The sequence below is a fragment of the Thunnus albacares genome, chromosome 8 (genome assembly GCF_914725855.1).
Source record: "Thunnus albacares chromosome 8, fThuAlb1.1, whole genome shotgun sequence".
NCBI lineage: Eukaryota > Metazoa > Chordata > Actinopteri > Scombriformes > Scombridae > Thunnus > Thunnus albacares.
This window is the reverse complement of record NC_058113.1, coordinates 7,383,230-7,411,219: the sequence shown is the minus strand read 5'-3', so window position 1 is coordinate 7,411,219 and position 27,990 is coordinate 7,383,230. Positions and strand designations below refer to the sequence as shown.

Genomic DNA, 27,990 nt, shown 5'->3' with positions numbered 1-27,990 from the left:
GCTAGTACAGGGAAGGAAAAAAACTGGCATGTCTCATGTCCTGATGAAGGCCTGTGCGACCAAAACAATAAATTGAGCACTTGCAATAGAGATAAGTGTGAAGATGTTTGGATCTGTTTCCATTTGTTTGTTTTTTCTGGACACTTTCAAAAAGCATTGTTGAAGATATAAAAATAATAAGGATAAAGGATATTTTCATAAGTTTGCCCAACATTAGTTATGCTAACGCTGTACTCAACATTTTGTAAAAGAAGTCAAGAAGTCAAGAAACATGAGCCATGTCTCACTTCTTTTTGACAATGTTGTTATGTTCTGACTTCTCAGCAGTTTCTTTGGTAAATACAAAGTTATCATAAATGATAGACAGGATTGTCAAACCTATGAAAACAAGATCCAAGTTGTAATAACAGAATGATCCTTTAAGGGTTAGTAGAGCAACTTAAAATGTAAATCATAACATCTGATCACGAAATAACTTGAAATGCAGTGAACATCACAGCTTGATGATGTGTAACAATGCAACAAACCAACTAAAGAATTTGAAAAAATCATATATGAGGTATCTAAGGATCAGTATAAATTCTATTTGAGTTTTGTATTTCACATGTCTTTCATGTGTTACTGTGTTTGTCTGTTCTTTTCTTTTTTTCTGTGTGTGGTTGAGCTCAGTTGGTCTTGGCTGGCCCTCTCCCTCGGCCCTGTGGCCCCTCTGGCCCTCTGGCAGTGGCTGTGGCCTGTCCATCTGCCTCCCACTGTCTGGGTCTGGTGGGAAAGGGGCCATGGAAGACCCCCCACACCTCTCTCAAACCTCCTCCCCACCAAACACCCTCACCAGCCCCCAGGCCAGCTGCTCAGGCCCCAGAATCTGCACAACGCTGCCAGGTGGGCCCCAGGACACGCAGTTACACGAAGGAGCTCACAAACACACACTCGCACACTCACAATACCAACACATATGCTCAGTAAGCCTCTTTACAAATGGAAGCCCTGCAACACACATGGTTACATGGGTGGCCCACATGAAAAAACTTCCTCTCATACACACACATCATGCATGTTTGCCAACCCTTTAACACACAGCCTTTGCAGGCTCAGGTGTTTCTCACAGCTCCCTATAACGTCTGAGTTCACAGGGGTGGGACACCAACAGGTGGCGCTGTTTTCTTTACTAATTACAGCTTTATTTATTCATTGGCATGTAGAAGCTTCCAGATGACTTTGGCTGGCCTGCTCATTGGCAGGATAGGAGCCAGTGTGTGTGTGTGTATGTGTGTTTTCCAGGATGGTTTCTTCTCTCCTGTGGGACACAAGCATCACCTGCCTTTTAGTACTTTTATACTTTGCAGTATTTTTATCTTTTGATACATTCTTACGGTGAGTAGAACAAAATTAAATATGTTAGATGAGATATTATGTAATCCATAACTTTGTCTACCAGTGCCCACAGTAGCAGCGTGATGCTCATGTAGCCCATGAGCCAATCATAAATGAGTAAACTTGCAGGTAAACAGATCTGTATTCAATAACACTTTTCTTCTTCTTCTTTCTACTTCTCTGTTCCACAGGGATGACTACTTGGACCACTTTTGTTCTGTGTATACATGCTCCAACAAAACTACAGCATAAATTATCACTGCCATTCCAATGACACCCAAATCTATATTCCTGTAACAGCCAATGTCCCCTCCCAGCATGTGAAAGTAGAGAACTGCTTGTCAGAGTTCCATCACTGGATGTGTCACAACCTCCTGCATTTGTATTAGCAGAGGGTTGAAATGTTGATGTTGAAATGATCCAGCAAGACATAGATTTGTTTTCATGGATGTTTCCATTAATCTTGACGGCTGCACAATTACTCAAACAGTCAAGAATTAGGGAGTAGTTTTGATCTCTCTCTTACTTTTATGCCATATATCATAAATGTCACAAAATCTGCCTTTTTTCATTCATGTATTAAACAAGATACGCCCCATTTTATCAAATTTAGGCACCTTAGTCCTTGTACATGCTTTAAAAACACCCAGAACTGGTTACTGCCATGCACTTTTTTCTGGCCTACCCATGACAGCAACAGAAGGTTTTCATTTTGTTCAAAATGTTCTTACAAGATCTAAGAAGTTTGATCATTTAACACCTGTCCTGATGTCTTTGCATTGGCTACCGATACCAGCCAGAGATGATTTCAAAATCCTTCTGACTTAAAAAGCTTTAAATGGATTTGCTCCTACGTCTCTAGTCGTATTACTCCATATGCTCCATCACATTGTTTATGCTCCATAGATCCTTGGTATTTAATGATTCCTAGAATTAATCAAAATATTTACGGAGATAGAGCCTTTACTCATCAGTCTCTCCTTCTTTGGAATAAACTGAATTTGGGAGGCAGGCTCAATTGAGATTTTCAAATCTCAGCTTAAAATGCTCTTTTTTTCTCTATGCTATGGCCATATATGGTCACTTGTCATTTCACTGGTTGGGTAAACATTCAATAGTTTTCTACTTCAATAACTAGTGACGTAAAGTCCGTTATCACTGTTGTTTTAACTTTTTTTTATTACCAGGCAGTGACAGGTCCCGGCTAAGAAGTAGTCCAGGACATAAACCCCCTATAAAAACAGCAAATTATCATTTCTACTCTTCTGTGTTTTGTTCGATTCAAACAAACAAGTCTCTTTGGGGTGATGTGCATTGTGAGTAAACAGAAGTTGAAATATTCTGTTGTGGATTTAGTAACTTTTCTGCTCTCCTTCACTTTCTCTGATTTCTGTCAATCCGTAAACTGTCATACTTTAAAAACTTTTTTCCTTGTCAAGTTTCCTTTATTCTTCAAGCTCCTTGGAGACAGAGTGAGTCAGTGAGTCTCCTGATACTGTGGTGTGTTGTAGCAGAGAGACAGAGACACTGCCATGGACCAGACCCTATCATAGCTCCCCTTCTGTCGACCCATTATCTCTCTCCCAGTGCTCCGCTTCCCTTTTCTCCCTATTCCCTCCCCTCGCCTTCCTATGGATGTTATCTCCAGCCGCTTATGCCCTAATACCCCAATTGTTGTGCTCTAAAAACAATAATTAGCAATCCCAAACGAGACTGAGGGGCAAATTTAACAGCTTTCTTCTGATGTGTTTTTCCATCCTTTTTTCTCTTTATCTCCCCCTCCTTTTTTCATAAGAGCAAAGAGAGGTGGTGGTGGGGGGGGGGGGGTGGGGGGGGGGTGGGGGTTTGGGGAGGTGTTGGCAAAGCCTCTTTAAACTCTCTGGTATTATGGAGGATTATTTTGTGCCGAGATCCTGGCTTGTGTGTCTGCACCCCCCCCCACCCCCCTCTTTCTCTTCCTGGTTGTGGCAGACACGCTAGGTAAACAGTTTGTGTCACACTTGATTGCGTTTGAGAAATTAAAAAACAGAAATGACAATAGGCCAGGGTTGGGGATGAGGACTGGCGGGACACTGACACCATAAGACCCTAGCTCTTTGGGGACCCCTGGTACGCTGTGTGACAGAGCGGCCCTTGCAGCCACAACAATACAAAACCTCGTCCTTCAGAGAACACTCCTCGCTCGCAGTCTCTGAGTCTATCTGCACTGGGCCATCTGTCTCTCCCTCTCTCCTCTTCCTCCTCCTCCTCCTCTTCCATGACTCCTTTTGGAAAGAAGGTGTGTTTGAATCAGGCTCAATTATTCAAGTGTTTACAAGCATAAACACTCTGCCAGGTTGGAGGTGTGTGTTTTTGTGTGTGTGTGTGTGTATGTTTTCTAGACATATTCCCCTTGTGATTCACATACAGTCTGTGTATATACACATAGAGAGAGCAACATCTGTGCCTGTCACCGAAATCAGTGCAAAGGTTATAAACAGCAAGCCTTTTACAGTTTACACTGAATAAAGCTCAGCTGAGGAGAATGTTGCTAAAAAGCTTCTGGGAAAATGTAATTCTCTCTTTGTTGAAATGTAGATCTGTAGAGTGCTGTGAAAACAGCTGGGTTTATGACTGAAACACACATCTCAGTCTGTGCTGAGGATGAATCCGGTGCTGTTAGGAGCCAGCTCTATAGAGGGCAGTGTTATACTACAAAAGAAAACTGATACTGGACTTCATGATTTCATGGTGAACACTGAGCACTGGAGCCACAGGAAGGTGTAACTAACAGTGTTCAGTAGTCTATTGAAGGCATATTAATATTTCTACAGTGCTGTTTGTTGTTAATGATTTCAGCTTTAAAGTGATCTTGTGGTAAATAAAAGGAGGTTAAACTATAACAAGGCTACAATGAGCAGATTCAAGTTTAAATTTGAGGTCATATTTCAGTTGTGTTCTGTTTTTGTAAAGCATTTATGTCCCATTATTATTATTATTATCATTATTATTATTATTAGTTACTTTTCGTGCATGTAGCCAGACCAAAATTTGAAACCTAAAGTGATGTTCCAATTTTAAATCAATCTAAACAAGGAAAATACTGTTAAGTCAAAGTTATACAGCTACAGCTAAAGTAAAAGCCAAAGGTTAATGTAATGTAAGGTAATATTTTATCTTAAATCTGAAACAGCTTAACCTACAACAAAGCTAAAATCTAGTTACATCTAAACTTTCAACACTAAACCTGAACTTTAACTTCAGTTAAATCTAAAATTCAAGCTAATTCAAGCTAAAGTGTAACCAAGCTAATTCTAAACTTAAAACCTAACTTACAGCTAAAGATAAATCTATAGCCTAAGTCATGTGTAAATGAAACTAAATTGGAAACTTGATGCTAAAGCTAAAGCTAAAAGTAAATTGAAAGCTATTTATAACAATAAGGGTAAAGTGAAACATAATTTACAGCTTTAGGCAGAGAGCATAAACCAGGTCACCAGTATTTTTTTTTAAATGAGCTGTCTTATACTCCACCTGTGAAAACTGAGAGACAATTACTGTCTGTCTCCACCACATGAAGGTACTGAGTAGACTTTCTGCAAACAGGCGGCCATGTGACACTGAAATGCTGAGGAAAGCAAAAACATGTCTGGGTGGAGGAGAGGTGAATACAGTTTAACCTTTACCATGGGATTAACTTTTCTAATGTTCATCCTTACTGAAAATTGTGTCAGTTGTCTGACCTAACAAGTCATATCTGGCTTGAAACCCAACATTGTTCTTATCCAGTGTACTGGATTAGAGCTGTTCCTGTGTGAAATGTATCAATATTTCATGTTCATGTACTAAACTTAGAATTGTTTGAGTTTCAAGTGGAACCTTCATATTATTCATGTAGTATCTCTGTTTCAGTAATCATCCTCATTTCACTAAATTTAATGAGGCAGTGTTGATATGACAGTTGCAGGCAGCTGAAGACCAGTTTATGTCAGGCTCAGAGACCCATGCCTGCTTTATTCCCTTTAGTCTTTACTTTGTGTGGAAGCATTTACTTGTGGCCAGCTAAAGCCACAGAGACTAGCTTAAAGCCAAACACGGGCACTAACCCATTTATCACCCGGGTCTCCCCTGCCTCTGTTTATGTTCTCCCTGTGTTACAATCAATCATGTTTAATTCAATAACAGGCCTCACTTTGCTAAATCAAATCTGGAGTTTTGGATAAGAGTTTGTGTTTACTCGTGCAGCACCTTTGCTTATGATTATTTGCATTTGACAATTTAGCAGGAGTAAACCTGACACAGGTTCCACCCAAACTGTCACACGTCGTGCCTCTGTCGAGGGACCAACCTACACCGGCCTGCCTGCAGCTTGCAGGCCTCCCCTAATATATAATCTGTTGTTATACTGTCACCGCAAGGAGCACAACCAACCCCACGGAGACACCACCGAAATTCATTAATCTAATTAAATATGTCGTATTGCCCAAATGAGACGCTGGTATGGCTTTGCTGCAGGATAAGTGCAAAGTAAGGCTGGGTCCCACAAGAGTAGCATACAGCCGACGTGCGCTAACGCTACTGCGCTTCATTACACTCTTAATTACCTATTGTTTCTAACTAGTTGGTGGCGTTTTAATGAGAATCTACAGGCAGCTAAATGTAATCTAAATTTTCTAATCTACTGGTCCATTACCAAGGAGTCAAAATGTTATTGGTTTTGTGAGTAATCAGACTTTTAAATGGTGCTGATATCACTCCCGGAGGGCAAGGAGTGGGTTTCGACTGTGTAATTGAATTCTGTTTTTTTTTTTCTCTTCCTTCTTCTTCTTCCTCTTCTTTTCGGAGAGCTGAGAGGAAGATTTTTCTGTTGCGGCTGATCGCTCAGGTCGAGGAGCATGTCTTCGGTTCCAGTTGGATCACAAGGTTTTTCCGCTCATGGGTCACCATGGCGACCCCTTCAAGAAAGTGTGTGTGTTTCTCTACACAGCATATATGTGTACGTGTTTATGTGGAATGTGAATATGTATGTGTGCAAGCATTTTCGTGTGTATGTGTGTGTGTGTGTGTGTATGTGTGTGTGTGTGTGTGTGTGTGTGTGTGTGTGTGTGTGTGTGTGTGTGTATGTGTGTGTGCGTGCGTGTGTGTGTTTGTGCCCCAGTCAGCCTCGGTGCTCTGCTGTGCTGTCACCTGCAGCCAGATAAGCCAAAGGATTTATCACCCAGTGAATTGCCTTTGAGTGGTGGATAAAATGGCTCCAATACATTCTCATATGAAAACGCTGCGAGGTTAATGAGAGCCAAATTCACAGAGGGCTAAATCTATTAGGTTTTCATGGATGGAATCAATCAACATGCACCACACCGGCTGATTTGTCATATTGAAGCATTGCCCGTTTGAATTCCAAAACACAATCCTCCTCACGGAATGATTCACTTTGATTTTGATTGCCTCTTCATCAAGAAGATGACAGCTATGAACTAATTTTCTTTTCTATCATGTTACACACTTATTAGCTCCGGCTGTCCTTGGCAAATGACTGATTCTCTCCTTTTATAGAGCTACAGCTGGATTTTCCTCAGGTCTGTTCAAACAATCACAGTGTATTCCTGTATTCTTTTTAAAATCAAATTATTTTTCACGATTTTCATTTGCATAAAGGATTATCCCCTCACTAATTAAATTCTTTTAGAGATCTGCTCATATACATTCTTACAGATGGATTCACCTGACACTATGAGTTGCTGCTTATAGTGCTCATATACCTTTACATTCCCAATGGTTCAAAGTTTAAAATAGAATAGACATTTGATATTTTATGAAATACGCAAGTCCAGCAGCCAGTTAGCTTAGCTTAGCATAAAGACCAGAAACAGCGGGAAACAGCTAGCTCGCTAGTTAACATGACTCATATCTCATGCGTCTAATCCATACAAGAATCACAAGTTGTGGTTTCATGGAGGGTTTTGTGCTGGAACTATTTCTTGGCCAGGTGCAATAATTTCCTGGAGTCTCCACTGGTTGCCTGACAACCTCCCAGTGACAACAAAACTACAGGAAAATACTGCACAAAGCCAAAACAGGCACATAATCCAAAAAACCACACTTCTGTTATGTTTTTTTACAGATTACACAAACAAGATATAACGTATTAATTAGTGAGCTTTGGAGGTCCTGGTAGGGGGTTTTTGTTATATTCAGACAGAGCCAGGGTAGCCGTTTCTCTATATTCAGTCTTTGTTCTAAGCTGAGCAGCTTCTGACTGTAGCTTCGTATTCATACCTATGACATGAGAGTGGTGTCAATCTTCTTATCTAACTCTCATTAAGAAAGGAAGTACATGTATTTCTCAAAATGTCAAATTATTCCTTTAACAAAATAAAGAAAGCCTAACAGACATGTTATTAAGATACTGTACCTGAGCGTCTAGTATCTCTCTAGGAACATCCTGTTTGGATGCCAAATTGCACCGATGACGAGTACTTTTGTGTCTGGTGAGTCGGTTCATTATTGTCTGGTGTGCTGATACTGGAGTTAATATTGTGCTTTCCAGCAGCTCAGGTCTTGTCTAGATTTTCAGATCTGTCTTCAATAGCTCTCTTCAGTTGGCACCATGTACAGTACGAGAGAGCTGGCATCACTTTATTCTCTTTGTGTGGATGCTGTGAAACTCCACAAGAGAAAATGTCTAATCATTGCGGAGGAAATAAAAAACAGAAAGACGCATTTGTCTTGGGCAGCTCGTACCTTTCTCTCAGCGCGGTGATGGATGACAACCTTGGTGTTGAGTGTGTGTGTTTGTCTATCGCAGCGGTGCAAAGTGACCAGGGACAGGCGCCAACAGAAAAAGGCCCTGTCCCCCAACTAATGAGCAGCATTATTCAAATGGAGTCTTTGTTGTCAGTACACTGCGCTCTAGTCCACACACTGCTGTCACAGGCAGCATCGCCTGATGCACCACTTCCTCATTTTGATGCTCTATCAGTTTATCGCCTATTGAAATGCATGTAGGAAAATAAGGCACCTTCAAACTGATGGTAAGTTCAGATTTTGCTCCCTGTCCTGTATGTGCAGCACCCTGCAGGTGATCATCTAATAGTGATCATCTAATAAATATTCTCGTCCTCTAAAAACAAAAAAATGAACCATTTTGTTGCACCGTAGCCTCAAAGGAGTCAGATGAAAGCTGTTACATTGGAGGATTACCCTCTGTGCTGCCAATACATGGTGTCAGCACAGGATCAAACAGTAGGTGGGCACTGAGCAAAAGGCACAAAAAAGACAGCAAACACAAAATGTCAACAAATAGAGGAATATCACCCAGTTTGTCTATCACACTGTGGAGTCGCATGAAAAAAACGAGGAGAGGAGCTTTCAAGGCCTGCACCAGCTGACAGGAGGAGCAACGGAGAATAAAGGAATAGGAAAAAAAGACAGGAGTCGAAAGAGAAAAATCGGCCTTTCTACAAAGAAGGACGGGGGAAAAAAAGAAGGCCGGGTGTTGGAGGAAGCTCCTCCGACCGAGCCCATCTCCAGCTGTCACAAATCATTTCTGCTCGGGAAGTGAGGGGAGTCGAAATGTCAAAATATTTGAATAAATTCCACAGAAGCCTGTTGAGAGTGGGGCGGTGCGGTGAGAGGGGTATTGTTGGCGCCAATGGGGTGGAGAGGGGATGAGAGGGTTGGGGAATAAAAAGGGGGGTTGGGGGGCAGTAGCAGAGAGGGGGCTTGCATGTGAAATAGCCTTCACAGGCCTCAGGAGGAACACAAGCTAAATGGAAATCAAAGGTTTGACCACTGCAGTGAAATTTTGGCTCATTTTAAACAATTTCCTCCCTTGACTTAGATTACTGATAATGACACTGACAACACACAACAGTGTAAATATGCTTTGCATTTTCACTGCTCCTGTGTACTGTTCACAACATCCATATCACATTCTGTACATACAGTATGTGATCTGCTTCTGTAAAACGAACATGTCTGTTTGTAGATTGTATGTACAATCATACATACAGTAGGGTATGCTGGGCTCTTGTATTTTATGCTTTGCACGATCTCATAAGTCAATACTGTGTACTTTTTTTCACATTTTCTCACATATTTTTAAATATTTCAACATCTTTAATAATGACATTGTTCACTGAATATTTACATTATTCTGATTTGTCCTATTGTTAGTACATTCTGTCAAAATGTATCCTATTTCTACATGTATTTATATTTGCAAAGGTGTCATGTTATCTTGATGTATATTCAATATGACTGTAATGCTTCTACAATACTAGATGGTTAAGTTTTCATCTCACTGTTGCTGTATCATATTCTGTATTACTTAGACCACAGCCAGTTCTGGGTTTGTTACTTTCTGGTGTCTATCCTCTTAAGCAGCAGAGAAACTTTTTCAACCCTACAACACTGTAGGGAAGCAACTTGTTGTGAGGGTTGTAGTTTTACATGAGGGTGCGTGACTGTGTCAGCGGTGTACTGCTTGGCCATTGAGACTGTCATAATCCTGCAGTGTGCCTACTCTTACAGAGATGTTAGAGGGTGAAAAAGGTGCCTCAGACCTGATGCATCTCACCAGTTTCTCAACTACTGCATCAGAGAGGTTTTCTCTTTGTCTGTCTTTGACTGACAAGCAGCTGTGATTGTGAAGCAGTGAAGGAGTTCACACCTCCATGGACTGAGCCAGATACTGAATACTGCAGGTCAAGAATTCTCTTCTATAGGAGCTTTCTTGTCTCCATTTATTTGATTTAGATCTTGATCGTTTGCCTAGTATTTACTCACTCATCATTACAGGTATACAGTGAAAATGTCATGACTCTTGTACTGGTGACTTTCAGGATTTATTCATTGAAAGATTATTAAAGGAGGCGAGCCTGTGCAAAGAAAACATTCAGTTATTTGAGATGGCATGAAGAATAGGCTGTTCCTCTTCTGTATAGGTAACTTTTTCAAAACCAAATATAAACTCTAAAATGCATGCTAACAAGCTGATGTCAGGGCTTATTTTTCTGTAGAAGCAGAGTACTTTACGTATTTCCAATGTGCACAGAGAAGGGAAAAAAGTCTAAAGAAGTCAAAACTCTTGCAACAATTGTAGTATATGGAACAACTATATTGTTAGACCAACGGGTTTTGCCTTGTGGCCTTCATCAGGGTCATCCAGGGCTTAGTTTTCTGAAAGTGAACATTTTCATTGTGAAGTTTTTACGTGACACCTGCTTTCTATTTCTTCTCCACCTGTTACTGCAAACAACTGAGTCAACCCTACCTCCTAGTAATTACGTTCATATACTGCTCATTTGCAACAGCAAATGTGTTTTTAGAGAAACATAATGCCGCCTCAATTACATTTTTTATCAGCATAATGAGAGGTTTTTAGTTACCCTATCTGCCAAGTGACAAAATGTTCTCACTGAAAGAAACACAAAGTCATCTGACAACATATTTATTTTCCTTTCCTTCAGTATCCGTTCTTGAAATACTATAATCTCTCATTGTAATTGAAGTATGATAAAAAATTTAATGATTATGTTTAGGCACTCAAAGCTCTTAGTTAAGGTTAGAGAAAATCGTGGTCTTTGAGACTATTGAGAAAGTCTGCAGTGACTTGAAATATGAGATGTGTATACTTTATTAACATTTAGCCAAAATCACAATCATTCCCTAACCTTAATCAAAGTGCTTTTGTTGCCCAAACCAAATGCAAGACACTTGCGCTTTGTACATGACCATCTGACCCGACTGCCTCCCTCCCAGCACTGGAACATAGTTCTTCACTCCCTGAAAGACAGGTTTTTTCACTGCGGGCAGGGATCACGTTTCCTGCAAAACTTCACTGGCAGAACAAATTAGTAGCATTTAAATGTAATGGTACTACTTTGTGATAAGTAACCCCTTAAAAAGGATTTAGCAGGTGTAACTAATGGTTTTGTTACTGGACCTGTTAAGGGGACCTATCATGCTTTTCCTTATTTTCAGTCATCTATATAATTTTACAATGTGGGAGAAGTAATCCCTGTGAGCAAAAAGCACCAGCTTCAAACTACTCTGAACGCTCGGTTTCCAGCAGTATTTTTCTACTTTCAGCCTGAGCCGACATCAGCTCGTGAAAGATTTCTTTATATGGTCATCTGCTCCACACACAGAGCACGAGTTCACTGCTTTGCTCTACTAACATTATGGCATTTTTTCATTGTTTTGGGGTTGGTCAGGCTGAGCCATGACTCGAGTTGAGCTGGCGCATTGTGAATGTTTTTCCATTACACAGCACTGCAAAGTAAAAGAAGTAGTTTACCTGTTGAAGGTGTGCTGGTTGTCTGCAGCTCTTCATCAAACATCATCATCACTGTGGCTGTTTGTACTTGTACTATTCTTCCCTGCATTATTTCTAACTGACAACTTTTGGGTTTTGGGTTACCAGGTTGTGTCTTGGACTTTTTGAGTCATTAATAGTGAAGTCATTAATAAAAAATCATCTGTTGGCTTATTAGAAAGTTACTAGAAAGTCACTACTGGAGAGAAATAAACATCAAGTCAACAGTTATACCATATATGTTAATAAGTCATTAATAATGAGTCATGAGTTTTGAGCTTTCTAATGAGCTAATAGCAAAGGTAAGTCACACAGTCACACTGAAAAAAGCAATAAAATCACATCAGAGTTACAGTATCATGAGAGCACATCCTCCAAGTGATTTTTGGATTGTCCATTTTGCAATTGCCAGGCAGAACTTGCAAAATTACAATCTTCACAATAACAAGAGAAGACTCCAGACTATGACTTTCATCTTATGACTAATGAATCAAGTACTCCAATATGTTAAAATACCTAGCTTGGCTGTAGATTAACCACTCACACATGAGTGTGATTAGCTGTTGATGACAGAAGAAATTTCAGTTACTGAAATTATTCAATTACCATCTACATAGTTCTTAAAGAAATGAATAGACATCCAATGACTTTTAGATTGTAGCTTGCACCATGAGCACAGTTAGTTTTGGTTATATGGCAAGGTTGTGACATTTTTAAGCTCATATATTGTTTGCTGTGTTTTACCCTGCAGGTCTGAACTGAAGTCAACATTATCATGAGCGAATGTTTAGTTTTGCTTAATTTCCCCCTGCCTACCTATTAATATTTATCATGCAAGGTGAAGAGTGAATTAAGGACAGGTTCTGGTGATAAAGGTCTGATGATGCTTGTTTGTTCAAAGTCTCTGAATTCATGTTCTCTATCAGACTGTGTGCATCTACTCTCTTTGTTCAGATGATCCCCAGGGTGCATTAGAAGTCGCAGGGTCAGTGTCTCCTCTGTTTGCCTCTGAACTCACTAACACTGTATTTAATTAGGCCTCTAATCAGCCACTAAACACACAATAAAATGAGACAATCTGTATCTGTTTACCTCCCCCTCAACTCCCTAACACACATACACACACACACTGGATATTTGCATGTATAGTTGGTAAAAAAAAAAAAAATCATTTATCAGGGAGAAAGATCAAGGTCATGACTCCTCTTCACACCCGATTCCCTGAAACCAATTAAACTGTCGGTCGGTGAAGTTCAGTTGGAGGACACGCATTGGAAAACAATAGCAGATGACAGCTTCTCTCCGCTATCTCTGGCTGGTTTTTCTTGCAGCAGTAATTATATTTGCAGATTCATGTCATTAACACTGAAAAGCCAGAGAAGTTTTGCAATCAGTTGGAAATATTCAAAATGCACTGTGAAATGGCGTTATCAGAATTTGGAAACACAGTCAGATGTCAAAGATGCTGACTGGAGGTCAGACCTCTGTGACGACTCAAATGATGAATAGATGTAATCGGAAATGTAAAATCAATCAAGTGGACTTTCATGAAAGCTTGGGAACATTTGACTTTAACCCCCTCCCCCAATGTCGCATTTATAAGCAGTATATGGAAATTTGATAAATGGTTTATAATACACTATAATGCAGTTGTACGCAGATATAATACATTTGTATACCTGTCAGAATTATAACTGCTATGACACATCCATAACTGGTGTATAATGAATAATGAATGACACATATAATCATGACAATTATATACACGTACAAGTCATTCAAAGGCAGATTTAAAACTGTTTATAACTGTGTTCAAAACTAATGAAGACATGTCGAACTTAAAGGTTCATTCTTGACCTTGGAAATGGTACTTGGTTGTTTGACAAACAACTGTATAAACACATAATGAATGGTTTATAACACACTATATCACAATATAATGTAGGTGTAAGCAGATACATGAATATTTTAGTTTTCAGTTTATTAATATATTTGTTACATAATAAATACATTACACAATAAATAATTTACAGTATAACACAACACAGTTGCTGTCATTGAAAATGTATCTTTATATTTCTAGAAATATAAATTTCTATTAAATGCTGTATATTCATTATATTTTTGATTATATTAATTCTAACTATAATAACTATAATTATTTATATATTTGTTTATTATATTCATCGACAAAACACTTATTCTAATTATCAAATTTATTCATGATTTATTTATTCATAAACACTTCTTGACTCTCATTAAAGGCCACAAGATGTAGCTAAAAGATTTTTCCAAACTCATATTTCCATTGTCAAAAATGAACCATCAAACTCTTCATGAGTCTTAAACATGTAAAAACACCTGTGAATGATTTGTATGTGTGTATGTGCAGTTAATAGAAGCTTTATAACACACTCTAACACTTCATGTGTGTTAGCATGTATCTTTAAATATGATGCTATGTTACACTGTTATCAATCATCAGTTAACTGTTTATAGATCAGTTGAGGATGCTTATAATTGTTGACAGATACATTAATAAACACTTAAATGTCTTTATAACTTTTAAACACATTTGTAAGTGTTCTGCTTATAAATGTATATATATACACAGTATATATTGTCTCTCTATATATATACACATTCCTAAACACTTGAACTTAGACTACATTATAGTTTGTTGAAAACTTTGTATCAGTTGTTTGTACTGCTTATATAGGATCATTTAAATTAGAGCCATTGTCCTTATTGACTTTTGACTTTGACATATCTTCAAAGCAAAACTACAACATATATCATTTACATAGTTTGATTATTCACTCTTATACTTTTATATGTGCACTCAAACCTGTCATCCATACTGACTGATTAACAACAAAGTAAATCTTTACCTGAAGACAACAGTACTGCTCTGCAGCCTGTGTGCCAACTCTACCTTGTTGTCAATCTTCTGCAGCCCTCTTAGCTCCAGGTACTTCACATTTTAACTGCCCATGCAGGGTTTGCACTGCTGACATGCCAAAATGCATAAAACATGTTAGCCTGTCAGTTATATTTAAATGCATGTGAATAATAAATGTCCTGCCACCTGGATGTCATGTTTATAATGGCACTGACCACAGACCTGTCTGGAGTAAATTATGCTGCACTAAAACATATGAAGATCCATTTATAAATCACAAGATTCTACAACTCCTCAGTGTTGGCTCAGTCCCACAGTGCATAAACTAGGACAATACCATATGATGCATTGCTATATAACTGGTGTTTTTTCCTCTTGGAAATGTGTTAAAATAGGAGGTTAGCTACAGTGCAAGGCTGCCTATCACTGCCTCAATCTAAACAAGGATGGGCAGGCTTGCCTGGATATTCTCAGAGCCTCATGAGACATTTCCCCATGTGGGTTGACCGTGCAGCAGCTGGGAGAAAAGCACACATACTGTATACTGCTCTATACAAGCAATAACCAGCTTCTCAGCCTCTATGCAAAAAAGAAGGAGAGCAGCAGACTCGTTATTTAACTGGCTTTTGACAGCTGGGGCATAGCAGAGGGACAGAAAGTGTGTGTGTGTGTGTGTGTGTGTGTGTGTGTGTGTGTGTGTGTGTGTGTGTGTGTGTGCGCGCACGTGTGTGTGTGTGTGAGACACAGAAAGAAAGAGAGTGTGTGTTTTTGTGTGTGTGCGTACACATGTACTGTAATGCGCTTATGTGTGTGTCCATCCCCCATTTGCATTTGTGTGTGCTCGGCCATGTGCATATGTATGTGTGGCACAGTGGACCAGAACAGAGCTCTGACAGTAGCAGGACTGCTGCTCGCTGATGCCTGCCTGGAGGAGCTGACAGCGGCCCGGCCTGTCAGTCACCGACCATGCCCACTAGCCCCCTATTCACATCATCCTATCTTGTTAACTCTAAATCTGGCTTGGTACTGTTTATATATTTCCTGTGTGTGTGTGTGTGTGTGTGTGTGTGTGTGTGTGTCGAGTGGGGTGATGGGGTGGTGCATCCTTTTCTCTGATGTGCTTCTGTGTTACTGTTTAAGCTGTGTGGGTCAGTTTTGGACAGAGATCAATCAAGACAAAGTGATAGAAAACTGTTACAAGCCAGGGATTGCTAAGAATCACACCATGCTGCGAGAGTTAATCCATTTTTGTAGAAACATGTCCAATCAGTAGATATAATGCATTGATGCCAAGGTGAAGCTGATTATTCAACATATTCAAGAACTATTAAGCATTACAATCAAAGCACCTTGCGAGGCAAAGACTTGTCCCCTATCAAAGCGATTTAGTCACACTGGGTCTATTTTTATCTCTAAAGTGGTCCACAGTCTCTATGATAGGCCAGGCATTGTTGCCATTGGGAGAAAAGGAGCAAGAGCTCTTTAGTCAAAGGTAATTATCTCCTCTTATCACCCACAATGGATGTCTGCTAATGAGAGCTGGACTCGTGATTTGTTGCCCGCGGGTCTGTGGAGACGCTCAGCTCTTTTGGTTTTGACAATAGAGCCTCGGTGCACTGCAGAGACAGAGTGACTGGACAAGTCATTCATCTATGCAAATGCCAGCCAAAATGTGACCACCGCTGTACACAAGATCCATTAGGCTCTTAATTATCAAGGGATGCAGGGGGAGTGTGTGTGTGTGTGTGTGTGTGTGAGAGAGAGAGAGAGAGAGAGAGAGAGAGAGAGAGAGAGAGAGAGAGAGAGAGAGAGAGAGAGAGAGAGAAAAGAATCTGTGAATTTGAGATTGTGTGCATGTGTCTGAGTATATTTTGGAATACTTTCACTGAAGATTAAGAGAAAGAAAGAAAGAACATGTGCAGAGCAATGAAAACTGTAACTCAGCAAGTCTAAGTTTAGAATAATGTCGTATTTTGATTATGATCAATTAATTTAGTGATGGGAAATCAGAATGCATGTCAAAATAAATCTAGGTTAGATTAAAAAATATATATAGAGTAATTGTCTGGAAATGATCTGACAGTAAATTGGTGTCCAGACTCCACAGTCTGTCTGATTTTGTCTATTTGTTACTGCCTTGAGGCCTGAAATGAAACCCAATTAAATCTTGTTCTCGCTTTAATTTGAATTTAGTAATCAGTAAATCAAGGTAAAAAGCTTCTAATTTCTGGCACAGTCTTTTTTTAATAATGGAAAGTTAAAGTTCAGTGGTTGTATATTATCACCAGACTGTATATAGTTTCAGTGTCTATATGAAGCTTTATACTAATAAAAATATGGGAATATTTATTATGCGATTCATCTACTTTTAAAATAAAAAGCAAGTTGAGTCATTTTGTAATTATTTCAGATGAGCAACCATGTTTCACCCTGATTAAAACATGTAATACTGAATGATGTAAATTGTTGAGCAGTTCTTTATACATACAGTATTGATCAAAATTAAAGGACAATACCTGTGTTTTTCATATTTTTCTCATTTACATTTGACATTACTGCTCACATCTTCTTAGGCACAGTGTAGGTTTCTTAAATGTATTTTTATATTTTTTTATGTGTTTTTACAAACACACACACACACACACACACACACACACACACACACACACACACACACACACATAAAACACTTTGAAGCTTCCATTTACATGTGAGTTAATGTGGTACATAACTTTCAAGTCAAACATCCAGCAATCTAAAGGAAAAGAGAGCTCAAGTGATGACTTCACGTCCGGGCTAGCCACTGTTCCACTAGCTTCTATAGCTCACTTTTCTAAGAAAACTCTACATCCACTGCAGACCTTACTATTAGAAGTCCACAATTCTTAAAAGTGAAGTGACGATAACTTTGATAGTATACAACAAACTCTAGTTTCCATGAAAATTTACCATCACAGGTTCTTACATCATCGTAGCCTGGTTTCATCCATATTCATGAAATTCACCAACTCTCTCTTTTAATGTTGTTTTCTTTTACATTTTAGCCGAAATCTCTGCTGACAAAAAACACCCACACTATTCAGTCCTCTTTGTCTAACTGTTACTACAGACATGTCTACAGCTGGATTATCCTCTAAATAAAATACTCAGTTAAAAGAAAGGTGGTGTGGTTCAAGTGCTTAGAGATCTGAGGACACAACAGGTGTTCAAGCAAACTGGGGAAAAAGTGGAAAACAAAATGGTGGAAGCATACATCTCTGAAGCAGGAGACATGCACAAATCCAGATCCAGCCACCGTTGTGGGTATATGACTTATTATACAGAAAAGCAGGAAAAAAAAAAAGTTTTGGCACCTTCATTCTTTAGGGTGTTCAAACTAGGAGTGGAGCCAAAATACAAACACGGTATTCAGAAAAGCACAAATAGTGGGTTTTTACAAATATTTTAAAAATTATTTGTTTTTTGAGAAGAAAAAAAAAGACAAGTCAAATAACAGCGTGCAGGTCGGGACTCGGTTACATTGCTGTCTCTGTCTCTCTCCTCTGCTCCGCTCTGCTGTCTGTCTCTGTGTCAAGAATGTATAAATAGCTGCAGGTCTGTGGAAGGTTTTATGTAGGTCTTACTCTCCAGTGGTGTATGTTTCCACTATTTTGTTCTCCAATGAAATACTCAGTCGTTCTTTTTCTACGGTCTCCTTCTGAAGAAATTCAAACATTCAGGAAGACTAGAGAAAGCGATTTGTATTAATGATCCCTGCTACACGTCTTTTCAAATGGAACTAGCAGTTGATACATCAACCCTCACAGCTGGTGCCTCCAAATCCAGCAAACAATATGATACCAAGAAATAGTTCTTAATGGGTCCAACAAGATTTTGAAGTTTAAAATTTATAAAAGCTCAGATCTGTGTGCTTTTGTAAAGGCTGTTATGGTAACTTGGTGATACAATATGAGCCCACAGGAAAACACAATACTTCACAAAGCTCACCATAAATTGCTTTAATCTTAGCAGGACACAGCTGTGACTGTGGCGCTTTGTATTTATGGGCATTGGAGTATTTCCCAGACAGTGAAGATGTTGCCATCTCCTCTCTAGACAACAGAGCGTCCATCACTTTGCACACAATCTTCTGTGTTTTTTGTTTTGTTGAAAGTTGCTCATGGAGTCTTCATGAGCACTTGAAAGGTTTTTGTATGAAAACTACACCAGCTTGAAAGACAGTTGGAGTTACTGTCTCCTTTTATCATATCAGGACATCTTTGTCTGCTGTGGCTGAAGGGTTTAGCTGGGATGAAGTCACAGTGGAGAATAGAGGCTTCTCTTCAGCTGAGAGGAGGCTTTTAGCACATGGAAATCTGTCAGAGATGGCTAGTTCCAAAATAAACATACTTAACATACTTATTTTAATATCTTGAAATGTTAATATTACATCCATTAAATTTAATGAGTCATTTGCAAGTATGTTATATTGTGCACATTCAGATTTCATTAGCATTATTTGTTGGTTTACAACTGCACTGTATCTGCATTTTCAGCTATTTGTTAAAAAACAAAGTGGCATCACAAAAAAAGAAGAGCACTGCGAAAATTGGCAAAAATATTTGCTGTTAGTTTGGCAAGTAAAAAATTCTTTCCAATATTTGTCATATTTGTGTATGAAATAAATCGAGTGCAGACAATGGTGCTGAATTCCTCCACACCTCTGTATGGATGCAGAAATTTGAAAAGAACGCTAAATACTGTACTTCTGAAATAAAAGTCTTTGGAGGTTTTATACATATCAAGACAAGATAATTGTACAAAAAATCCTTTAATTTTTGAAATGCTTGCTTTTCTTCAGTAAGCGCTGAGCAAAATCATGCTGAGGCAAAAGCTTCACTACACATAAAATTAATTTATGTCAATTTTAATGATCGATAATTAACACCGTTAACACAGAAAATATACTAAACACTTTCCACTGGACCGTTTATTTTGACTTGTTAAAGCAGGAAAAGCCCAGGTGTAATTAATAACATTAACAATGGTCCAGTTCCATTCAGTGTCCCACAGAGGCAGCTAGCTGTCTCATTAGCTGGAGAGCTAATATCTGCAGGTTGTTTCTAGTCGGATAGCACCACTTTTGTTGTGTTGTTGTGCCATTATGCCGATCATTTGTTGATGTTAGCGGTAGACAGGAAAGGCATTCAGAAGCGTGCAAAAACATCACATCCACTGGATTTTTGCAGAAAATCTGTCCTCAGTCTTTCACATAGAAATCAGTCCACAGGCTTTTACAGACAACAGAGAAAATTGGGGAAGGTCTTATTTTTTACGTTACATTAGCACCCGTTTACTCATTGGCAATAAAAAACATTTTTTTTTTTTTTACAATACATGTCAATTGCTTCACAATTCTACATATTGAACCTTTAATACATTACTGATGTGCCATTACTTACATGGAAATGGGCCTTAGGGCCCTTTCACACCTACCTCGTTTGGTCTGGACTTTTGGACTTTTCAGTTTGATCTGAACCAAAGTTACAGGTGTGAAACCTCACCTGGACCATGGCCCGGACCAAATAGCCGAACCTGTTTGAACAACCTGTCTGAAGAAAAGAGGTGGTCTAGGTCCGGTTCAAACTGAACCATGGTTTGGTTTGTTTCTAGTGTGAAATTTTTTTTGGATGGTTCAGACTTTCGAACCAATAACAGGAAGTTCCGGCTGTCTATCATCAGAAGTGGAAAAAGGAAAAATGGCCGCAGTAGTGCATGGGGTGAGGAGGAGACCGAGCTTTTAATTGGAGTATGGTCCGATGAAAAAACTCTGACACTTTCCAGGTATTTTTGGAGAGGATGAGAGAGAGAGGAATGAGAAAAAGAAACTGTGGCAGCAGTATACAAAAGTCTGTGATGCCATTAGACATTTTAAGCCTTTTTAAGATATGATAGTAATATTATTATAGTGGTAATGAAATGAATCTGTACATTTTTCTCCATTAATTCAAATGGCAATAGAAGGCTACCAGCCAAATTGAAAACACGCCTACGTCAGATGCATGCCCATCTACAAACCAATCAATGTCAGGTATAGAGAGACGCAGCAGTTCTTTAGTGCGCTCACATAATTGCAATGTGAGACCAAAACAAACCAGATAAAATGTATGCAGTGTAACAAAAACATGAACCTCGGTTCAGACTTTCAGGTGTGAAAAGACTCTTAGTTGCTGCAACAATTCCAACTCTCTATACTGACCCTGAAGCTATTCTCTAGGAATGAGATTTAACTGTAATGTGGGAGAAAACAACATTGTGATTTGTACAGCAACAAATCCCAGTTTGATTTGGACCACGATTTAGACTGGCAGTGAGAAGTGACATCCAACTACAATCTTAGGTACAGAACTAGTTTGTGATTATTTGATACTGTTGTGGACGTTTATTGTAACGAAATTTTATAATTTCATCTGGTTGGTCTGAATTAACATGTAATATTTGGTCTGTTAAATATTGTATCTGTGAAAAGCAAAAAATAAACACATCATAATGCTGATTCTGTATCAAGACTTCAACTGATAATCATTGCAATAAATTGCATGGACATCCTGGAGGGATTGCCTACTGTACGTGTACGGTTACTGCTTGGTTTTAGCTCATTTAAAGGGCTGTATCTTGGCTAGCTGTCACATTAAGCACTTGACTCAGGTCCGTTTTTCCAATCTGCCAAGACCAAATGAATGCTGTACCCACCATGGGGAGACCAAGATTTCAAGAGATTAATCTGGAACTGCATGTTGCATGCATCAACTGACAATTTGTCACGTTTGTTTTTGCTTGAGATGTATTCCTTTTGTTCATTTCCAAGCACTATCGAGTTTGCTTCACACCAACAACCTTTAAAAGTCTTAACTCAAACATTTTGTTGATGTTTTCAGAATGTCAGACCAAAGAACAAACCAGAAACTGTGTTCCTGCATTTGTTGAGGAGTTGCCGGCAAGTTGCTTTTGTGTCTGTGTAGCCAGCTGGGTTGCACCTGTGATGTTCCGCATTGTGTCCTTGGTGTTTTCAATTAAGAGGCATGAGGCAGCATTGGGTCTCAGGTCTTTAGTAGTGATCCTATATAATATATACAAAGTAACAAAAACACCAGCTGATGGTGTTTGTGTGCGTCTGCTTGGCTCCCCTGACTGTCACTGGAAAAAGTTTTGACCCAGTGCACGCACGCACACACACCTACGTAGCTATGTTGAACACATACACACACACAAACCCCAAATGACACACACGTAGGAGATGCAGCCCCAGTAGGACAAAAATAATAAACGGGAATGATTTAATGAAATTTATAAGCTATGCCTACATTAATCTGTTACATCTGCAATGTTGTACAAATTAATTGAATAATTTGAAAATGAGAAATTTCACCTCTTCCTTCAGTCTTTGATTAAACAGCTTCTCTTTAGAAGAGACCCAGGATGCAGAGTGACGTGGTGGTCACAGAAATCCTTCAAATATTTGTTGAGGTATTTCAGTATTTCAGGTATTTCATCATTTATTCAATCCAATTCAAAAAGTTTAAAGTCTGTGCTTCGTTGATCTGACAGCTCCCTCAGCTGATCATGCAGGACTGGTAGGTGGGCACCATGTATTTGATGTTTATGAAGGCGTCCTTCCCTCCGTAACGTTCAAACATCTCCAGAGTCTCCTGGATCAGGTCACCAATGTTCTCCCTTTTACGCTGGCTGCATTCAATGCCATTTCCACAGTTTATATTCATGTTCTTGAAGATGTTGAAAATGGGGAGGATCTGTCTCTAGTAGGACACTAGAGCCTCTCCCACCTTGTCTGCAGACATCACCAGATGCTGCAGGACTTTCAGGGTGGTGGCCATCACCTGACGGTTCCTTGTGTTCAGGGCAATCCGGATGGGAATGATGAGCTGCGGGATGACAGGCAGGATCTTGAGGCCTCCGTGCTCCAGCAGGTCATGGACTCCCTGGCGTGCAAAGAACTCATATGGATGAACAGTCTCACATAAGCCATCAAAGAAGAGAGGCAAGTAGTGGTGGTAGTCCAGCTTCCCAATCTCGACCTTCCATACAATGCGGTTGCGTGCTGGTTTATCCTGCAGTGCCAGAGGCAGCTTTCCACGCTCATAGAACGAGCGAAAGGTTGTTGGTTTGGAAGGGCAATGCTGATAATAAATAAATAATATAAATAAATAATATTTGTGTGACTCTCAAAACGTGATGCCTGTTGCTTTTTGTAACGGTTGCTATCACCGGTGTCAAGGTGGTCTTGTTCTCCTATGAAGCAAAACATAAAAAGACTGTTTGGGGACATCAAGGCATATAAAGGTTTTATTTGAATCCGGTTGCTATGCCCCACCCCCTTGGTTACTGTTGCTATGCTGGTTAAGTTGTTTATTTTTCTGTATCTCAAGAACAAGAGCATGTACTGTTTGCTTTGTACTCTCAGAGGTGTTTCTAATATTTTGTCCATCCCATTTATATGAATTAGGGTAGGCTAAATATTAGAAACACCTCTCAGTATAACCTAATACAGTTCAACAGCACCACATACTACCCCCCAAAATTACCATAACATCAAGCAATACCTCTCTAAAAAAGATGAAATAAAAACTTCACATTATAACCTTTATGTATGTAGGATTTATTGCAGGGCTATTGTATTATTCTGCATTAGTTTTATCAAAGTGTACCTAATAAACTGGCAATATAATACAGTAGAAAACGTTTTTAACACTGCTAAGCAGTGATGAGGACTAATACTGTAAGAAATAAAACTAATTTTTTTTTTCAGAAATTTACTTTTTAGATTAACTGTCCTACCACCAATGTGATGTTTCTTTTATCAACATTCTTTATTCACACTGTATTGACATAACTAATACCTTTCCCACTAGCACCTTTATGTTTTAAAAAAGTAAAAGTAATGAAGATATTCATATGATATTTATGATGCGGGCACCAGAGAAAAATTCAGGGAATCACCAAAGTGATTACAATTCACCCTGTAGGGAGCATGAACATCTGTACTGAGTTTCATTCCAATTCATCCAGTAGTTGTTAAGACATTTCACTCAGAAACACAAAGGCCAGCGTCATTGTGATGCCAGTGAAAAGTCAGGGGATAACTATTCATGGGATTCATCCTCAGCAGACCATGAATATCTGCACAAAATTTCAAAGAAATCCTCCAAATATTTGTTGAGGTATTTCAGTTTGGACCAAAGTGGTGAACCAACCAAGCCGTTGCCAAGCCCACAACCAGGCTGCTAGTGACTGAAATGAATGTATAAAAAGGGCTACTACCCCTCTCTGTTCAACCAGTTTACAGCTGAAAGTCAGAACTTAACCTTGTTTACTGTTTAAGTATAAGCTTAATGTAACAAACCACTCATTATCTGTCCTAATGACTTCAGATGGCTGCAGGAAGTGAATCAATGTAAGGAGAAGGCTTTCAGACAGCCTAAATGAAGCTGTTATTAAATTAATAAATAATGCATGGAACAGAAATTCTTTAAATAAGTGATGGGTAACGTGAGCTGTGGATTTGTTTGTATACTGAAATGGCTTCATTCTGACAGTTACAGACATCTTACGAATGCTCTTGCATAATAGTTTTACAAAATAATTAAGTTCTCAGTTCTTAAATGCAACATTTCATCATTTATTCAATCCAACTAAAAAAGCTTAAAGTCTGTGCTTCGTTGATCTGACAGCTCCCTCAGCTGATCATGCAGGACTGGTAGGTGGGCACCATGTATTTAATGTTTATGAAGGCGTCCTTCCCTCCGAAACGCTCAAACATCTCCAGAGTCTCCTGGATCAGGTCACCAATGTTCTCCCTTTTACGCTGGCTGTATTCAATGCCATCTCCACAGTTTATATTCATGTTCTTGAAGATGTTGAAAATGGGGAGGATCTGTCTGTAGTATGGCACCAGAGCCTCTCCCACCTTGTCTGCAGACATTACCAGATGCTGCAGGACTTTCAGGGTGGTGGCCATCACCTGACGGTTCCTTGTGTTCAAAGCATTCCTGAGGGGAACGATGAGCTGCGGGATGACAGGCAGGATCTTGAGGCCTCCGTGCTCCAGCAGGTCATGGACTCCCTGGCGTGCAAAGAACTCATAGGGATGAACAGTCTCACATAAGCCATCAAAGAAGAGAGGCAAGTAGTGGTGGTAGTCCAGCTTCTCAATCTCGACCTTCCATACAACGCGGTTGCGTGCTGGTTTATGCTGCAGTGCCAGAGGCAGCTCTCCACGCTCATAGAACGAGCGAAAGGTTGTTGGTTTGGAAGGGCGCTCCCAAAAAGCCCCTGCAGCCGGGGGACCTTCAACCACGGTGTTCTTCATGGTGGCCTTCATGGTGAAGCCTTGGGCTTTTAGCTTCTTCTTCTCAACTTCTCTTCTTCTCAACATATTCACAGGCCTTCTCTTGTTAAACAATGTGGCAAATCCAAACCGAAAACAAAGAGCAATATTGATAATTAATATTTGTGTGACTCTCAAAACGTGATGCCTGTTGCTTTTTGTAATGGTTGCTATCACTGGTGTCAAGGTGTTCTTGTTTTCCTATGAACCAAAAAACATAAAAAGGCTGTTTGGGGACATCAAGGCATATAAAGGTTTTATTTGAATCCCGTTGCTAGGCCCTGCCCCTTGGTTACTGTTGCTGTGCTGGTTAAGTTGTTTATTTTTCTGTATCTCAAGAACAAGAGCATGTACTGTTTGCTTTGTACTCTCAGAAGTGTTTCCAATATTTTGTCCATCCCATTTATATGAATTAGGGTAGGCTAAATATTAGAAACACCTCTCAGTATAACCTAATACAGTTCAACAGAACCACATACTACCCCCCAAAATTACCATAACATCAAGCAAAACCTCTCTAAAAAAGATGAAATAAAAACTTAACATTATAACCTTTATGTATGTAGGATTTATTGCAGGGCTATTGTATTATTCTGCATTAGTTTTATCTAAGTGTATCTAATAAACTGGCAATATAATACAGTAGAAAACGTTTTTACACTACCGAGCAGTGATAAGGACTTATAAGAAAAAAAAAACTATTGAATAATTACAGAGAAAATAAGAATAGATAATTAAAATAAATAAACATAAATGAGTGGGTGACACAAAGTTAAAATGTTATATTCAAATATGCTGTTTGTTTTGTTCTGTGCTCTATAGACATTTCTCCATCACAAAAGCTTCATTCTTTACAGACATCAGGAAAATATTTGGGGACAACTTCATCACAGGAGTATCATGTGCTTAGTGAAGGATACCTTTATTGGTGACAGTGGTGTCTGCACTCATATATGCAGCATCAGTGGGCCCCCTCCCCTATTAATACATTCATTGTCACACCTGTAAAAATAAATGAATCAACAAGTACTGTAAATACATGAATCTGTAGTGGTTATTAGAGTTGTCAGTAATTAAGTGTTTATAACACATTGAAGAAAGTCTGCACAATCTGAAATCTCAGTATATTTCAACCCTTTTCTCTCATCATTCTGTAATTGCTGTATCAAGTTTTCACAATGAGGTTTCAGAATAATATCAAACATTACAAGGAGTAATAATCAATAATTCTATTATGAGATAATTATAAGGACTGGCTCTAATGTTGTTTTAGAAACAGTCTGTTTATTTAATTCAGCTGGGAGTAATAGTTTACTTGTACAGAAATTTAAACTTTTGATTCCAGGCTGTTTGAGGGCCCTCCTCATGTTTGGGACCTGGGTACTTATGGTTCCCCTCACTACTACACCCCTGATTGGTGAGAAAAAACACTCCAGATCCCTCCTCAATTTCAGTGGGTCAATTTGACAGACATGTATTATCAGTTACAGTACAGAGGTTATGATGTCTCTGTGGTGTCCTGAAGTGTTTTTAAAACAAACTACAGACATCCCACGATCATCAGCCAGGCTCACAAATACACCAGGAGCCTGATGGAGCAGCAGCAGGGGGCCCCAGGCTCCAAACTGCTCGGCCTACAGGAGGTGGTGATGGAGGTGCTGCAGGCCTTCTGGTTGCCTCCGCCTCCATGGCTGTTGGAGTAACACATGCTATTGTGGACCGGGTCTCCACTACTCTGTACACCATACTGCATAAGATCACCTTCTCCCTCTCCATCAGAGATATCATGGTCCTGTCTATCCAAGAGAAGGTTAGACACTGAAGATCTCCTGGTGAACAGGTTTGCAGCAGAGGTGCTCAACAGACATGAACAGAGATCTGTGTGCTGTTTCAGCCTCAGACTGACAGACACTCTGCTGCTGTCTCAGCTCCTCCACCACCTGTGATGCCTCCAGCTGAAGCTCCAGTTGCTTCAGTCCTGAATGGTGAGAATTTGAAAGAAGGGCCTGACAGAGAACCACTGCTGTGGTTTCAGCTCAACTCTTCTCAGCCCACCGAATGAAGCTCATGTCATCACTGTAGAGCAGGATGACCCGACCATCAGCCAGGGTGAGACCAAAAGGAAGAAGAGGAGTGAAATCAGGCGCTTCTTCAACTGGTTCAAAAAAACACTCTGCTGCTGCTGCCTGAAGACACAGAATGAGACTCTGTTTCATTATTGCTGTGTTCCAATTGTTAATGTTTCTGTTCAAAATAAATTCATCATTGTACTGCAGTCAGTCCACATCAGTCATTTATTGTGAACTAATGCAACATTAGATGAAGACATCATTAAAGGTGCAAGTTGGATTTACTGTATTTTACAATATATCTTGGTCTTTATAAAGGTGTGAGGTGTAATTTAAATGTCAGAGATGTATGAAAATTTTGATTACAAAGCAATTATTTTTCAGATGGCCAGAAATGAAACAACATGACATCAAGGAGTTCAACTGTTACTGGATTTTTTAGGTTAATACGGACATTGATGTTTGAGAGTTCCAGAAATACAACAGTGTGTTGACTTATACACAGACACAGACACACACACACACACACACACACACACACACACACACACACACACACACACCACTTTGAACCAGAAACACACACATGTATAAATGTAGCAAGTAATCAACTATCAGTATTCTGTATTGTTTATTTATTGTTAATTAATAAAACTGTAAAATGAACCCATGATACAGTCTTGCACATATTGTACCTATAGTACTGCACAGATGTCATTTTCTATATTGAGAAAATAGTCAATTTTATAAACCAAACAAAACGATCCATCTATCTATCTATCTATCTATCTATCTATCTATCTATCTATCTATCTATCTATCTATCTATCTATCTATCTAATTTACTTATAAGAAACTAAGTAGCAAACGCCCAAAGAACTACTCCCCCCAGAATGCTTTGCTTTAAAAGGACGTTCTCTGACCGGATGTTGATTATTTGTTGTGCCGGACTCATGTGGCT

At 39.3% G+C, this 27,990-nt stretch overlaps 1 protein-coding gene, 1 long non-coding RNA gene and 1 pseudogene across 2 annotated transcripts; all 3 read right to left on the bottom strand.

The window, feature by feature from the left end:
- Positions 1-306: 306 nt before the first annotated feature.
- On the bottom strand, positions 307-19,716 carry LOC122986824. The gene is made up of 4 exons (XR_006404395.1): positions 19,627-19,716; positions 14,610-14,621; positions 9,330-9,333; positions 307-316 (listed from the first exon to the last, which is right to left on the bottom strand). It is a non-coding gene; the product is annotated as an uncharacterized LOC122986824 (long non-coding RNA).
- A 2,379-nt stretch (positions 19,717-22,095) lies between these two features.
- LOC122987190 lies at positions 22,096-23,687 on the bottom strand (annotated as a pseudogene).
- Positions 23,688-24,231: 544 nt separating this feature from the next.
- LOC122987619 (parkin coregulated gene protein homolog) lies at positions 24,232-25,150 on the bottom strand. Its single transcript, XM_044359598.1, has one exon. The coding sequence runs from the start codon at positions 25,006-25,008 to the stop codon at positions 24,310-24,312; it is 699 nt and encodes a 232-aa protein (XP_044215533.1). The 5' UTR covers positions 25,009-25,150; the 3' UTR covers positions 24,232-24,309.
- Positions 25,151-27,990: the final 2,840 nt, after the last annotated feature.

What these genes read in the sequence shown, in the direction of transcription:
- LOC122987619 (XM_044359598.1), bottom strand. Translation starts at nt 25,008, where the DNA reads ATGTTGAGAAGAAGAGAAGTTGAGAAGAAGAAGCTAAAAGCCCAAGGC.